The following is a 12,642-nucleotide window of genomic DNA, read 5'->3' as shown; positions in this document are numbered from 1 at the left end:
AGGGCCCTTCAATAGCCCCTGTTCAAGTTTCGTATGATAAGCTGCTACAGACACAGTAACATTTTTATAGTTAATCTGCTCTTTTCTCTTTATAATCTGCATCAAAATGTTGCTTATACTTAGCTCAGTAACAGCTCTGGCCAATAACATGCAGAAACAGCAAGTACAGTATAGGAACTCAGCACTACTGAGGAAAATTTTAATTCTATTAAATTTGGCAGCACAAATGTCTTATGTAACCTGCGATTTAGAGGACAGTCTGATCATCTGTCTCATCTGGGAACATTAACGTGTTCTTTTCAGTACATTAAACAAAACCAGCAACTTTCCATTGCAGCAGATTTTGTTTTTCACTGCACAATGTCTCAGGAAAGGCATCCCATGCAAGCAAAACAATTTTAGTTATCAACAAAAATGACTTTATATGACAATTCAATATACTGAAGGAGTATCCAAGTTTAAAAGCTTACTTTAAGTGCTTCTTTACCAAGATTGCCTTGAACTGTGGTGCATCTCAGAGGAGCAAGATAGGGCTTGTGATCCAAATCTAAAGCAATGAGTCTCCAAAGCAATGCTTGGGAAACAGGCTTTTCTGAAATGTGACTGTTGCATCAGCAAATTTTACAGATTTCGGGAACTGAACCTCTCATAAAGCTAAGAAGGCTTGAGAGCTACAGATGGAAGCTCCCAAGAACGTACAAACCACTCAACAAACCACTGTTTGTATGCACTATTAAACAGAACAAACCCCCAAAGTGCCCTCCTTTTCCAATAGAAATACATTCTAACATGCAAGAGCAGCTGCCCAGTAACAGGTACATACAAGCTCCAGTCACAAAACATTTTTGAACAAAGGACTGTATTATTTAAATCCCTGTTGTTCCTAAATCATTTCCAAAATGAGGTAAGAGTTCATTCAGTGCCAGTATTTACAGAGTGCATTAAACATTCAATTCGTGCCACATATTCAAGGTTACAAAGTCATGCAGCTGAAATACAGATACTGGGAAGTTTTATGAAGACAAGAAGTTTCATTCAGAGAACAGCAAAAATCAATCTTATAGAACACACCCACAAAAGGGTGAAGAATTCAGAGAACATGGGAGTATCTGCCACCTGACATTGCTGACATATTGCTGCAAAACTTCAAGCAATTATAGACATTTTCTTCTCATCCATACAAAGGATGTGCCACAGAGATGTACACTAATAGTAGAATTCCTTAATGTGTTTGGAAATGAGTGGCCAGCATCATATGGAAGTAACATTGTAGGCTACCAGCTAGCTAATCCACATACCTCCAATTGTAAGGTACGTGAAGCCTTTAAAATAAAAAGCAGCAGCATTCCTCTCTTCTTGGGGACCCAGCTCACTCCATTACCCTGACACAGCTTCTTAGTAAATATCAAGTGCTGAAAAGGATTACCATTTTAGCAACTGCAGGATGTCAAGATGTCAGCACGTTCAGCACAAGAAACTTTGGTGACAAATGCTCAATAATGGATAGTTAAGGGTGACAGGAAATGTCAGGCAACCCTTTAGAGGGCTACTTACAGCATAATCACAGCATGGCAGGAGCTAAGAGAGTAACTATATGCTCAGCATTCTTTATTTTCTTCCACTTACAGAAAGAACAGTGATTTTTCAGACTCCATTAGTCATGCAGTTCTCTCAGTAGCTGATTTGAGAATAAAAGAAAACCTAAACCAGAGCGTCTATTAACAGGGAAATTCCCATTAATAGCTTTTTTGTTACAGTTGAAAGGAAGTTGCAGAAGCACAAGAGATTGCCAAGAGGAGATTGCTGGGAGGAGACACACTTAAATAGGTCTATGAATTATGAGTACCATTCTTTTCCCTTAAAATGCATGCACAGTCAACACTTATTACTCTGCATAACAGAAACTGCTTTCTTATGCAGAAACTAACCGAAGGATAAAAGAAATGCAGAGTCACAATGAATCCCTCATGCTCAGAAGCTCGCTTCAAATCTTACATCAAACCAACGCTGAAGAGATCTTGACCTTTCAGATTTGACATGCGCATAGGCAATTACATCATAGAATTCAAGAGCCAGTATCAAACCAAATACTTAAAAGCTGGACGAACCTAGGAAATGATAAGACTGAAAGCTGGCATTAGAAATTGATGCTCATCATTTTATTGCCTTGGCCCAACAGATGCTGTACGTAAAGCCTCCTTAGAGGCTAACAAGGGAACAGCTAATCAGTCTTACTGCCAAAGTAAGAACTGGCAGAGTAACACACTAGATTTCAGTAGTTTAACAATTTGTGATCTAACCAGCCCTACTGGAGGCTGGAAAAAAAGGAAAAAATCAACGGGATGACTGCATTTATTTAAAGGGGAGGATGCAATAGTTTGGGATGAGAGGAATTATAAATACCTGTAAGCATAGAAGTAAATGAAGATACTACTTTAATGAGGTGATACAAGCTTGTATTTTATATACATCTATAAAATATTACTATTAGACAAGCAAAGACTCAAGATACATCCAAAGAATCAAACTGTAAAACTTCCAAGATCTGCGTCATGACAGTTTCAACCTACCCACAAGGATCTTCTCCTTCAGTTTGAACTGTATCAGTTGCTGAAAACCATTACCTTTAAACATCAGTTAACATTAGTGCTAGAACAAGAAAAAAAACCCAAATATTATGTACATTTCTAGGCCACCAGACTGTGTTTACTTCTCATCTCATTCCAAGTAACTGCATTACCTTCCAGCAAGTAATAGTCACAAATGATTTCAGAGAAAAAATACTGTACAAAGACACAGAAGTTGAAGTCTATAAAAAGACTAGTCAAAACAATTAAACAGAAGTTTGCTTGTAGTTCTTTGTATCCAAGACCTTCTTGCCACACATTGAGCAGATGCCTACAAGCACACAAAAGGGGTGTAAATTACTTTAAAATCATTCAAGTTTTCCTTCAAAACTACAGTTGCCGTGTTTTTGTAAAGATGCTTTAAAAACTTATTTATATGAGATCCCATTGTCAGTATCTGTATTTTCTCACCAGATATTGCTAATTCAGAAGTAATGATATGACTTTTCATACAAATTAACATTTACAGCATACGCATAATACCATCACTTAAAAAAAAGCAGCTCTATTTTGAGAGCATTATGATTCACAAAACTGCCCCAAAGACTCTGCAATTTGCTGGAATACTGGGAGACAGCCAGGAAAGGCTCCCATCTGGTAAACAAGTAAAAATAGTCCATTATTTAACTTTGCAAGTCCTGGAGTCAAACTGAGGCCTGAGACGGTCAGAAAGTAGCAAGGCTATGAAAATAGTTACCACCATACTGACTGCTAAATTCAAGATTAAGAGGTGGGGAGCTTCAGACAATTGAGACAGTTGAGAAGAAAAGAGTTTCATAAAATTAAGCTATTTTTAGAGTAGCAAAAGTGACAATGGACACTAAGAACACTCAAGAGCTGAAGTGAAGGTGACTGCTGATGTCTCAGAGGGCTTCGACCTAAACTCAAAGAGTGGCAACTCAGAAGAATAAAGCAGCAAAAAGTACACAAGTTCAGCAGAGGCAGAGGGGTGGGTTGCCTCTTCTTCTGAAGCACCTAAAGAAAGGTGCTAAATCTTTTCCCTTGTAGGGTCACTTCTCATTTTACAAGACCATTCATCAGCAGACAAAAAAAAAGAAATGTCAAGTGTTAACCTTCTCCAAATCGTATGTTTTCATATATTGACATCATGTGCCTCACTAAGAGCCCATTAGGAAAGAACAGGGAACATGCCCTGTGATTTACTTCAGAGAGCAAAATCTAGCCCAAAGGCTGTTCAGTTCTAAATTAAGAAGTAATTAAGTTTAGATTGCCTCTCAATTTCAGAGATGCAACAGTTGACGCATTAAGCCATATGACTGCATTTGCTCCAAAAACCATGCCATAACCATGTCACTGATGGTCATGACTAGAGCCTCAAGCACTTGGGAGCTCTGAATTTTATGAAGAAACCAGATTCAAGCTGGAAGGATACACAAGCAAAGACAAAATGCTGAAGCCCACCAAAACCAGACGTAAGTTTAAGAAACATAACAAGGTTCTACCACATGGGATTCAAGCAGCCATCTGATGAGCAGCTAGCAGCTAGAAAAGGCAACCCTCCTACAGCAGGCTGCTAAACCACTGACATAGTGACACAGTACACATTTATTGAACAATTAATCTCATAAATAAAACCTACTACTAGTTAGCTGTAGCTCTACATTTAACAACTGGTTCATCCCCTGCCAGTGTGCTGTGTAGATTCCTTGGTATTAATAATGTGAGTGAGTTCATGTTGCTTTTTCCCCCCCCTCCAGAAATTACAAGTTTTGAGTCCTTTCCTTTACCTTCTCAAAAATCACAAAACTAGTGAAAGTTCTATGTCCTTAAGGCTCTCCATCAAATTGGCTTGTAATTGATTTCTTTTTTTTTTCCCTCAGGAGTTTTTAAGTTTTTTAACAATACTGAAGATTTATAATTAATATGGGAGACAGAAAGCTTCCAAGTATAAGCAGAATTTCAGGGAAGTCATTCACACATAACTCATATGTACAGAAAAAAATTATATATTATGTACTGCAGGGCTCAGTGTCTTGCTTTATAGGAATCATGAGTATTATTACTCTTGATTTTTCAGTTTCACCTTAAGCCAAGCTTGACTTACAATGCATCAAGCACGTTCACAACTGGACCATAGACCAGACTCCTTTTAGAGAAATGAGCCTTTCAATGGCCTATGTTAAGCCACTGAACGTGCAATACAACACGCAGACACAAACCCATGAGCATGATTTGCCTTCAGAGACACTTTTTTAACTGCTTTTTTAACTTATTCTTTATCTTTGCCTTTTATTCCCTAGGTATTCTACTTAAGCTAGCCTACTGCTTTACCAATATCAGAAGTTGGCTTTGTGATTGGTTTGTGGTTTGGGATTTTTTGGGGGGGTGTGGATCTGGGGTGTTTGGCTGAGGAATTTTTGGTTTGTTTTATGAGACCACTATTTAGAGGTTTAAATACAGCTATTGTAAAAATGAGAGAGGGGAAAAAGAGAGCAGAAAAGGGACAGCAACAAGTAATTAAGTAATTGAGTTTTACATAATCTATTTTTTTTTAAACCAAGTAGAATCTAATTTGCTAGATAACAGTTTTCTATGTAATTGCCAAGATTAAGCTTACACTTATTCTTCTCATTCTACTGATTTAGATACCAGAAACATTCTAAAAGAAACAGAACACAGAATGACTTAGGTTGGAAAAGATCTCCAGCAATCTCTACTCCTGCCCTTGCCTCACCCAAAATACGGCCAGCTTGGATAAGGCTGGCTCAGGGCTTTTCAAGTCAAGCTCTACGTATCTCATGTAGAGATTCCACAAGCTCTGAGGGTCACGGGGATTACAGTATTTGACCACAATCCCAGTGAAAACTGCTTTCCTTATAATTAATAAGGATTTTCCACATTCGAACCTGTGTACGCTGTCTCTTACGCTATTACTGCACACCTCAGAAGAGTCTGAGTCCACCTTCTCTAAGCCTTCCTATTAGTAGTTGAAGATAGCAACTGAATCTCAGCTTTCTCTTTGCGAGGCAAAACCAACTCGAGTTTTCCAACAGCTCCCTAATTTCAAATCAAACGGGGGTAATTTGGTACTCTGTGAAACTCACCTTTTTTATAGGCACATCCTTGACAATAGTGAGACCCTGGCTGATGCACAGAACTCTTACAAATCCGACAGATTGCAAATTTGTTCTTTCCGTAAGGATCAAACCTGGGGAAAAGGACAAGTAGTTTATATATACACCTTGAAATAAAGTATTTCTTCCTCCTCATCCTCAAAATCCTAAGCCAGAGGGCACAGACAAAAACTCCAACAAGGATTACTTCCAACATGCCTTTCAATTAAGATACTATTTTGAACTGAAACATCTTCAAGCACCTTGCCCCCTTACCTAACAGAACACCCTCCAGACATCAAGAAAATGCTCAAGAGGTTGCACCAGCCACCTTAGCACAGAAAATAAGTCTTTCTGGCTCCTCTGCTAACAAAAGCATCAAACCATAGCAATGTCAGGAAGAACTGCAGCAAAACAGTTCTCCATGCTCTATGATTCAGCAGAAAGTACCTATGAAATACACATGGGCATACTTTTGCCAAGTGATCAAATGTCACAATCCCTACGTTTCTCCTTTTTTTTTTAAAAAAAAAAGTGGATTTTGGACAAGTTTTGAGCAGTTGCCAAAAAATGCAGGGTACAGGCCTCAGTTACAGAAAACTGTCTTTTAGCCAAGCATAGTATTAAATACTAACCTTGCCTTTTTTGATGTCAGTGCCTTGTTTTCATTTAACTTGCGGCCACCACTTTCTACAGACAGAATAAAGCCATAAAACAGTAAATTCCCCTGTTCCAAGCATACTTTAAAAAGCATACAGTTTACAGCTTTTACATCTCTACAAATAAAGTCACGAGAAGAGATAAAGCATCCAGCACAGCATTAAAGCACAGGACAACAAAACAGTTTACATCATACCTGCATATCATCATTCCACACAGGAAAAAAACACACACAAATTCAATACTGAAAAGCTCAGAATAAATAAGTTCCCAACGAACAGAACACAGAATTGTTTGGGTTGGAGGGAACCTTCAGGATCATCCAGTTCCAGCCCTCTGCTTTGGGCAGGGACTAAATCAGAACGGAAGTAAAACTACGTAAGTTAGAAATTAACCCAGTTACTTCGTATTTTACCCTTACGATCATAAGACAACTCAAGATGCCCAACTAACTTTAAGATACCGGAAAAACAAGCGTTAAACACCCCACCACCCCCCCTCAAAGTTACCTGTCGTGTTTCTCGCACCATCTTTCCACGTATCGGGAGTGATTACAGTACCGAGCTTCTTCTCACCTACACAGGGAAGGATTACAAAGGAAAACAATATACCTATACGGCATTAACACCCGCACCAATCGCTGCCTACAGGAGAACGACAGCTCCCGACACCCCTAGAACCGCCACCTAAAGCCCACCCTGTACAGCCCGGGACCCATGGTTGCCCAGCCGAACCCCAACCGAACCCGAGCCCACCTCGGGCTCAGCAGACCCCCGCTGACGGCCGGCCCGCATGCACTCACACTTCTCACACACCATGGCGGCCTCCCCACCACCACCACAACAACAACGGCACCACCACAACCCCGCTTCCGGGTCTTCCCCGGAACTGACGTTTCTATAGCGCCGGTTTCCGGCGCCGGGCGGCCCCGCGGCGGCGGCGGCAGCGCTGTGGTAAGAGCGGGCCTGTAGCTCCCCTCTTTTTCCCCTCGCTGTCCCGGAGCAGGTGCTGCTGAGCGGGGCTCGTCAGCGGGCAGCACCGCCGCCTCCTGCCGGAAGAGGGAGCTGCCCGGCCCGGGCGCTGAGGCGGTTTCCCTTGCGCTGGGGCACGGGGGTGGCGGGTGCCGGGGCAGGCCGCCTGTTCCGTGTGGTAAACCCGTAACACTCTTCTGCCCTAAAGTAATCACTTTGATCCCCAAATTAAGCTGAGAGCTCTGCCTTGTCTATGGCGACAAGGCAAAACCTTACCGTGTGGTGCCTGTGCTGCGTTTGAGTACCAGGACGCGCTTGCTGCCTTGCAGGGGGCCGGCTAACCGGTACCACGATGAAAGAAGTAGAAATAAGGAGGCTCTTTGCTGCCAACCTCCTCTGCGTGTTCTCGGTTATTCTGACAGCGGTTGTTCCGGCTTTCCTCTGGGACGGATTCACGGTCTTGGGAACACACCTCGCGTGGCTGTGTATCTGTTCTGTTTGCGTCGGTACCGTTAATGTAATCTTGCACTTAGTCCTTAAGACAAATCGTTCTCCTAAGAGAAGTTCGCTTGCTCAGAAGGTAAGATTTTTCATGTTAAATTCCTACCAGATGGTATGGAGGGGAAGCAAATGCTGTCACTGTAATAATCAAGTCAGAAAGAAAGGACAATTTTTGCTGGTGAATTCTTGTTTTCCATGAATGAGCTGAGCGTAGCACCCTTTGAAATGAGTTCTCCAATGTTTTCATGATGTTATACTTTCTCTACCTGTTCAGGCAAGCGATTCTGTGCCTTTCCTTTTCCTTGCTAATATATTGTCCGTAATTCCAGCCATTGATCTTACAACAGTTTATATGGTGGCAAAACCTGGCGCAATTGAATGGGTGCAGAACTCGTTTCAGAGCCTAGGCCTGACCTTCAGCCTGATGAAGGAATGCATTTCTCATGTATACTTTTAAATTTGTAATAATTTTACAGGGAGAGAAGTAGTTTTTAGAATTTGAGACCCAAAAAAGAGGCCGGCTTACTGCAATTTAAACAAAGTTGGTACATTTTTAAAAGCTATGTGGAAAACTATTAAAATGGCTGCATTTCCTGGCATGATGAAACTTGCATGCAGAATCTAAATCTGGGATAAACTCTTCTAGTTACAGTTTGTAATGGGGGCATTAGACGTATGAATCCTGATGAAATAGGTTTGATCAGAATGAATTTGCAGCAGCAGCACACAACTTGTTCAGGAGTCGGGGAATACACCTGCATTTTGTAATCAGGACAGCCTTGCACTCCCAACTTTCTGAATCGTGCTCCGAGAGGGTGAGTCTTCAACATTTAAGCAAACACCCCTGAAAACAGCATCTTTGTAGGCAGAGCCTCTTGTTTGGCTGACTGAGGGGTGATGTGAAATACACAAAATCACCATGGAAAATAAGTATTTTAACCATCTGTGATTTACAAAGGAAGCAGGTTTTGTGTTCTAGGTGAGCTTTCACCCCAGCCTAGCATAAGGAATAAATATTTGTTGAAAAGTGTTTAAGGAAAATCATGGGTTTCCACTGATGACCTGATCAGAACAGATCTAACCAGAACTCTTTGCCAAGTGGGTATGCTTCTAGATGGTATAGTGAGTACCCAGAAACTATGGTTTAAATTCATCAAAAATTAAATGTGTTTTACAGATTTATAGAAAATTGTGGACGTTTCTCAAATGGATTTAGAATTTAAGAAACCAAGCTCAAAATGTAGTTTTTATTTGGTGTAAATTTTAAGTATTACTTTTGATTCTGAATGTGGCTGTTTTTTTTAATGTTACATATTTTCTTTCTTTTAAATATTGTTTTTACTTTCTGTGAAAGATGTCTTTGAATGAATGGAGTTAACACTCAGATGGAAAACAAGTGTAAAAATACCCAATAAAACTATCTCTGTTTATCTTGTCATTTCTAGTTACACTTTTTTATGTTTATAATAATAGGGTATGTCAAACAAATTTAAATGGAGTGTAATCATTTTTAATTGATTATTTGAAGTATCAGACATTGGGAAAACTGTTTCAACACAGGCCATGCTATTATCATGCTTCACTGTAGCTGAAGTTAAAGAAGTGGGTAGAGTACAATGCTGTTGATAAGATGTAGACCATGTAGATTACTTATGTTCTCTTTTCTTTTGCAACATTATTCTGATATCTTATTGCTCTTTTTTAGATATCCAGATTTCTAAAATGCTGTATGTACTTTTTCATGTCTTGCATAGTATTTCATGCCATTATTGTTCTCTATGGAGCACCTCTCCTAGGGTAAGTCAGAAAACCCTATTTTTCTCTAAGCTTTTTAAGAGTCAGTTCTCCTTGCAGATACTGGTAGCAGTACTTTTATAGTTCCTGGTACGTTGGAGGTTAAAGGATCAGCTCCTGGCTGGGGGAAGAAGGGTAGCTGGTTTGGTTTGGAGGGGGGGTTGATGGTTGGGTGTCTTTTGGGGGTTGGGTTTTGTTTGGGTTTTGGTTTTGTTTGTTGTTTTTTTTTTGTTGGGTTTTTTATTTATAGAAGCTGGCTTTTACAATTTCTGTGTATTTGGAGATGTGTTGTTCAAGGCAGTTACATGCAACTGCTTTTACTTTAATATTACCCATTAAGCATACAGGTGCAGCCATTTTTCCAAGTTTCATTTAGTCATTTTCCCCAGAAGACTCTAAAACACTCATCTTGCATATCTTTCATCCTTTGGTATTAGTGTTTTATTCTGAAGGAGATGCTAAGTTACTGACTAACAATGGCATCACATAGTTTGGTTTCATGGCTGCTTCTGCAATGTGAAACAAGAAAAACAAATGGAATAATGAAGTAAATATCCATGTATACTTCAGAACTAATGTTTTGCATGAGGTACACCCATGGGATTTTTAGGTATTTAAAATAATTACTGCATCTCAGTCTTGGTTGAGATAACAAATGGATACCAGAATTTTTTCCATCTTTCTTTACTGTTCTACAGAGTAATAATAAAATCCTTTATTCTTCTACATGAGGCTTAAGAAATCATGCATACTTTCACAAATTGACTTTTAGGGAAAAACAAAAGTCACCCCTTTACTTTGGAATTCTCAGAATATCAGTAACTGCCTCACTTAATTTTGTAATATTCCTTCTTTGTAGGTCAGTGACTGAGACGTTTTTGTTTTCAGTTCTCCTCTCTACCTTTACGACTTTACAATGCTTGTGTATGCTGGGACCAAACATCCAAGCATGGATACGGGTATTTAGTAAAAATGGGTAAGTTCTATTCTAAAGTTTCTCATCTTACCCAAAAAAGAAATGGACAGAATTGAGGTAAACAATAGATCACGGAATTTATGTTTTTTAAAGAAAGGAAAACTTCCTGAATTTATGAGCGGTTCTTATATTTGTAATTACAGGCTTATGAAAGCTTTTCTGACAAAGAAAAGGGCAGGGGGGTTGGAACTGAGTGATCTTTAAGGTCCCTTCCAACCCAAACCATTCTAGGTTTCTGTATGTGTTTGAAGAAAGTAAAGTTCCAAACACATGTTTTGCTGGTATAAAACTGTTCTGGAGTCCAGTATGATGGTTCTCAATTAAAGTGGAGACCTGAGACTGAGCTGTACAGGGAGAATCTTGCAGATGATCCAATAGTACCTTTGTAAATACAACTTTTGAAGTAGGAATAACAAGCCAAAGCAAACTATTTTAATGGTATTTTAAATGTGACTGTAAGAGTGAAAATAATATATAATTTACTGTGGTTTTCAGTATGTAATCTTTACCCATGCTCGTCTTCAGATTTCTAAGAAAGCTGTTTCAGTGTCGGAGGTTCCAAGCATTAATTTTTTTCAAGAGTATGTTTAGAGTAAAATGAGCCTTTTTACCTCACTTTCACCTCAGTGATGCCCATGACATTAGCATGTATCCTGGATAATGTATTTTTCAGATGTATTTTGTCTCTTCTACCTTTTCTGCACTAGCTACATACCAGGATTGTTGAAAGACTGGGATGCTGAAGCATAAAAAAGCCCCACACATGCTTTGAGGTTTAATAATAAGATGTTAGCATTTGTTCACTTTTAATAGTTTGTAAGGATGACCTCTTATCTCAAAAGAAAGTGAAGAGTTGTATAATGCTGCTGACCTCTGGAGTTACCTTTGGTTTCAACTTCTGTAGAGGAGGATACAAGTAGAGATTTTGTAGTAGTTTCAGGTAGTAACTTTTGGTTTATGTCAGTTCTCATCTTGCTGAAAAAGATCTTGAATCCTTATTCAAGTCATTTATGCTTGTTTTTTTTTATTTTCCAGTGGAAGGGTTGAATAGACTTTAATAAAAGCATGGAGTTGTTTAGCCAAAACAAATCATTGCTGATTCACTTAGCCATCTTTGGAGGTTTTGCGGTTGGAAATAATAGTTGAATTGAAGTAACAGATGTGTGACAGCAGTCTGTCTTTGTACCAGGTTAGTTTTTTGAATGCCTGATGATTTTTGTCTTTCCTAGCCTAGATCTCCATCTTATTTCAGCACAGTTATTGCATAGGAAACAGTAGTCTTGATTTAACGTTTTTGTTGTGACAGTTTGTACATACCTCTTACTAATGAGCTATGTGACATCTGAGTAAAATGTCTGTTTAACAATTATGTTTATTTAGACTATCCTTCGAATAAAAATACACTACAAAGAAATACTGTAGCAGGTTTGGGATTTTTTTTATCGATTTTAGCAAGATTTTAGCTCTTTTAAAAATAATCCTGTGTGTTTTTTTATTTAGGCTTATGAATGAGTTAGAATATCTTGCATTTAGTGTCTAATATAACCACGTGGAATGAGGTGGAACTGGTTGAATGGAGGAAAAGGATGGTTAGGTAATATCAACACGGCTGTTTGCCTTGAAAAAAGAGTTCAGCAAATTGAATTTCACTGGAACAGCAAGCTGGAAAATCTGATTAAGCATATAGCTTAGTATGAAAAAGGAGTTTGTTTTAAACAATCTGAATACACTTTAAACAATTAACCACTGTCATCTATATTTGCCTATGCAATATTTTATCAGCTCAAAACCTGCTTGTGCAATTGCTTTTGCAGAAAGACAGATAAACTTGCTTTTTCTAGATGTCTTTATCTTGATGGATCAAGTATAAATAAGTAAAAGAGGCTAATTCCCTAGCTATTGCTCTGCTTTCTGTTACGTTTTAGGTGATCTAGTGTGAAAATACTGATGTGTCTAATGTCTTGTCATATAACTATTCATAAAGTTACATTCCAGTAAGTTTCATGTAGTCTATTGCATTGTAATAGCTGTGGTACAAC

General features: G+C 38.9%; 2 protein-coding genes across 4 annotated transcripts in view; one reads left to right on the top strand and one right to left on the bottom strand.

Moving 5' to 3' along the window:
* Positions 1–1,587: 1,587 nt before the first annotated feature.
* On the bottom strand, positions 1,588–7,309 carry CRIPT (CXXC repeat containing interactor of PDZ3 domain). The gene is made up of 5 exons (XM_062637025.1): positions 7,164–7,309; positions 6,871–6,936; positions 6,337–6,391; positions 5,693–5,796; positions 1,588–2,898 (listed from the first exon to the last, which is right to left on the bottom strand). Exons 1-5 carry the CDS (start codon positions 7,177–7,179, stop codon positions 2,834–2,836), a joined length of 306 nt encoding a protein of 101 aa, XP_062493009.1. The 5' UTR covers positions 7,180–7,309; the 3' UTR covers positions 1,588–2,833.
* PIGF (phosphatidylinositol glycan anchor biosynthesis class F) overlaps positions 7,199–12,642 on the top strand; it is a 20,582-nt gene continuing 15,138 nt past the window's right edge. For all 3 annotated transcript variants that reach the window (XM_062637019.1, XM_062637018.1, XM_062637017.1), the window contains exons 1-4: positions 7,199–7,314; positions 7,662–7,912; positions 9,539–9,630; positions 10,487–10,603. In XM_062637019.1, coding sequence (XP_062493003.1) covers positions 7,685–7,912; positions 9,539–9,630; positions 10,487–10,603 — 437 coding nt within the window. In that variant the 5' untranslated portion in view covers positions 7,199–7,314; positions 7,662–7,684. The remainder of the gene's footprint in view (positions 7,315–7,661; positions 7,913–9,538; positions 9,631–10,486; positions 10,604–12,642) is intronic.

This window comes from Pezoporus occidentalis, unplaced genomic scaffold (genome assembly GCF_034315485.1).
Source record: "Pezoporus occidentalis ecotype Australia unplaced genomic scaffold, CSIRO_AGI_Poc_V1 ctg50, whole genome shotgun sequence".
Classification (NCBI taxonomy): domain Eukaryota; kingdom Metazoa; phylum Chordata; class Aves; order Psittaciformes; family Psittacidae; genus Pezoporus; species Pezoporus occidentalis.
The sequence above is the reverse complement of the archived record's forward strand: the minus strand, read 5'-3'. Positions and strand labels throughout refer to the sequence as shown.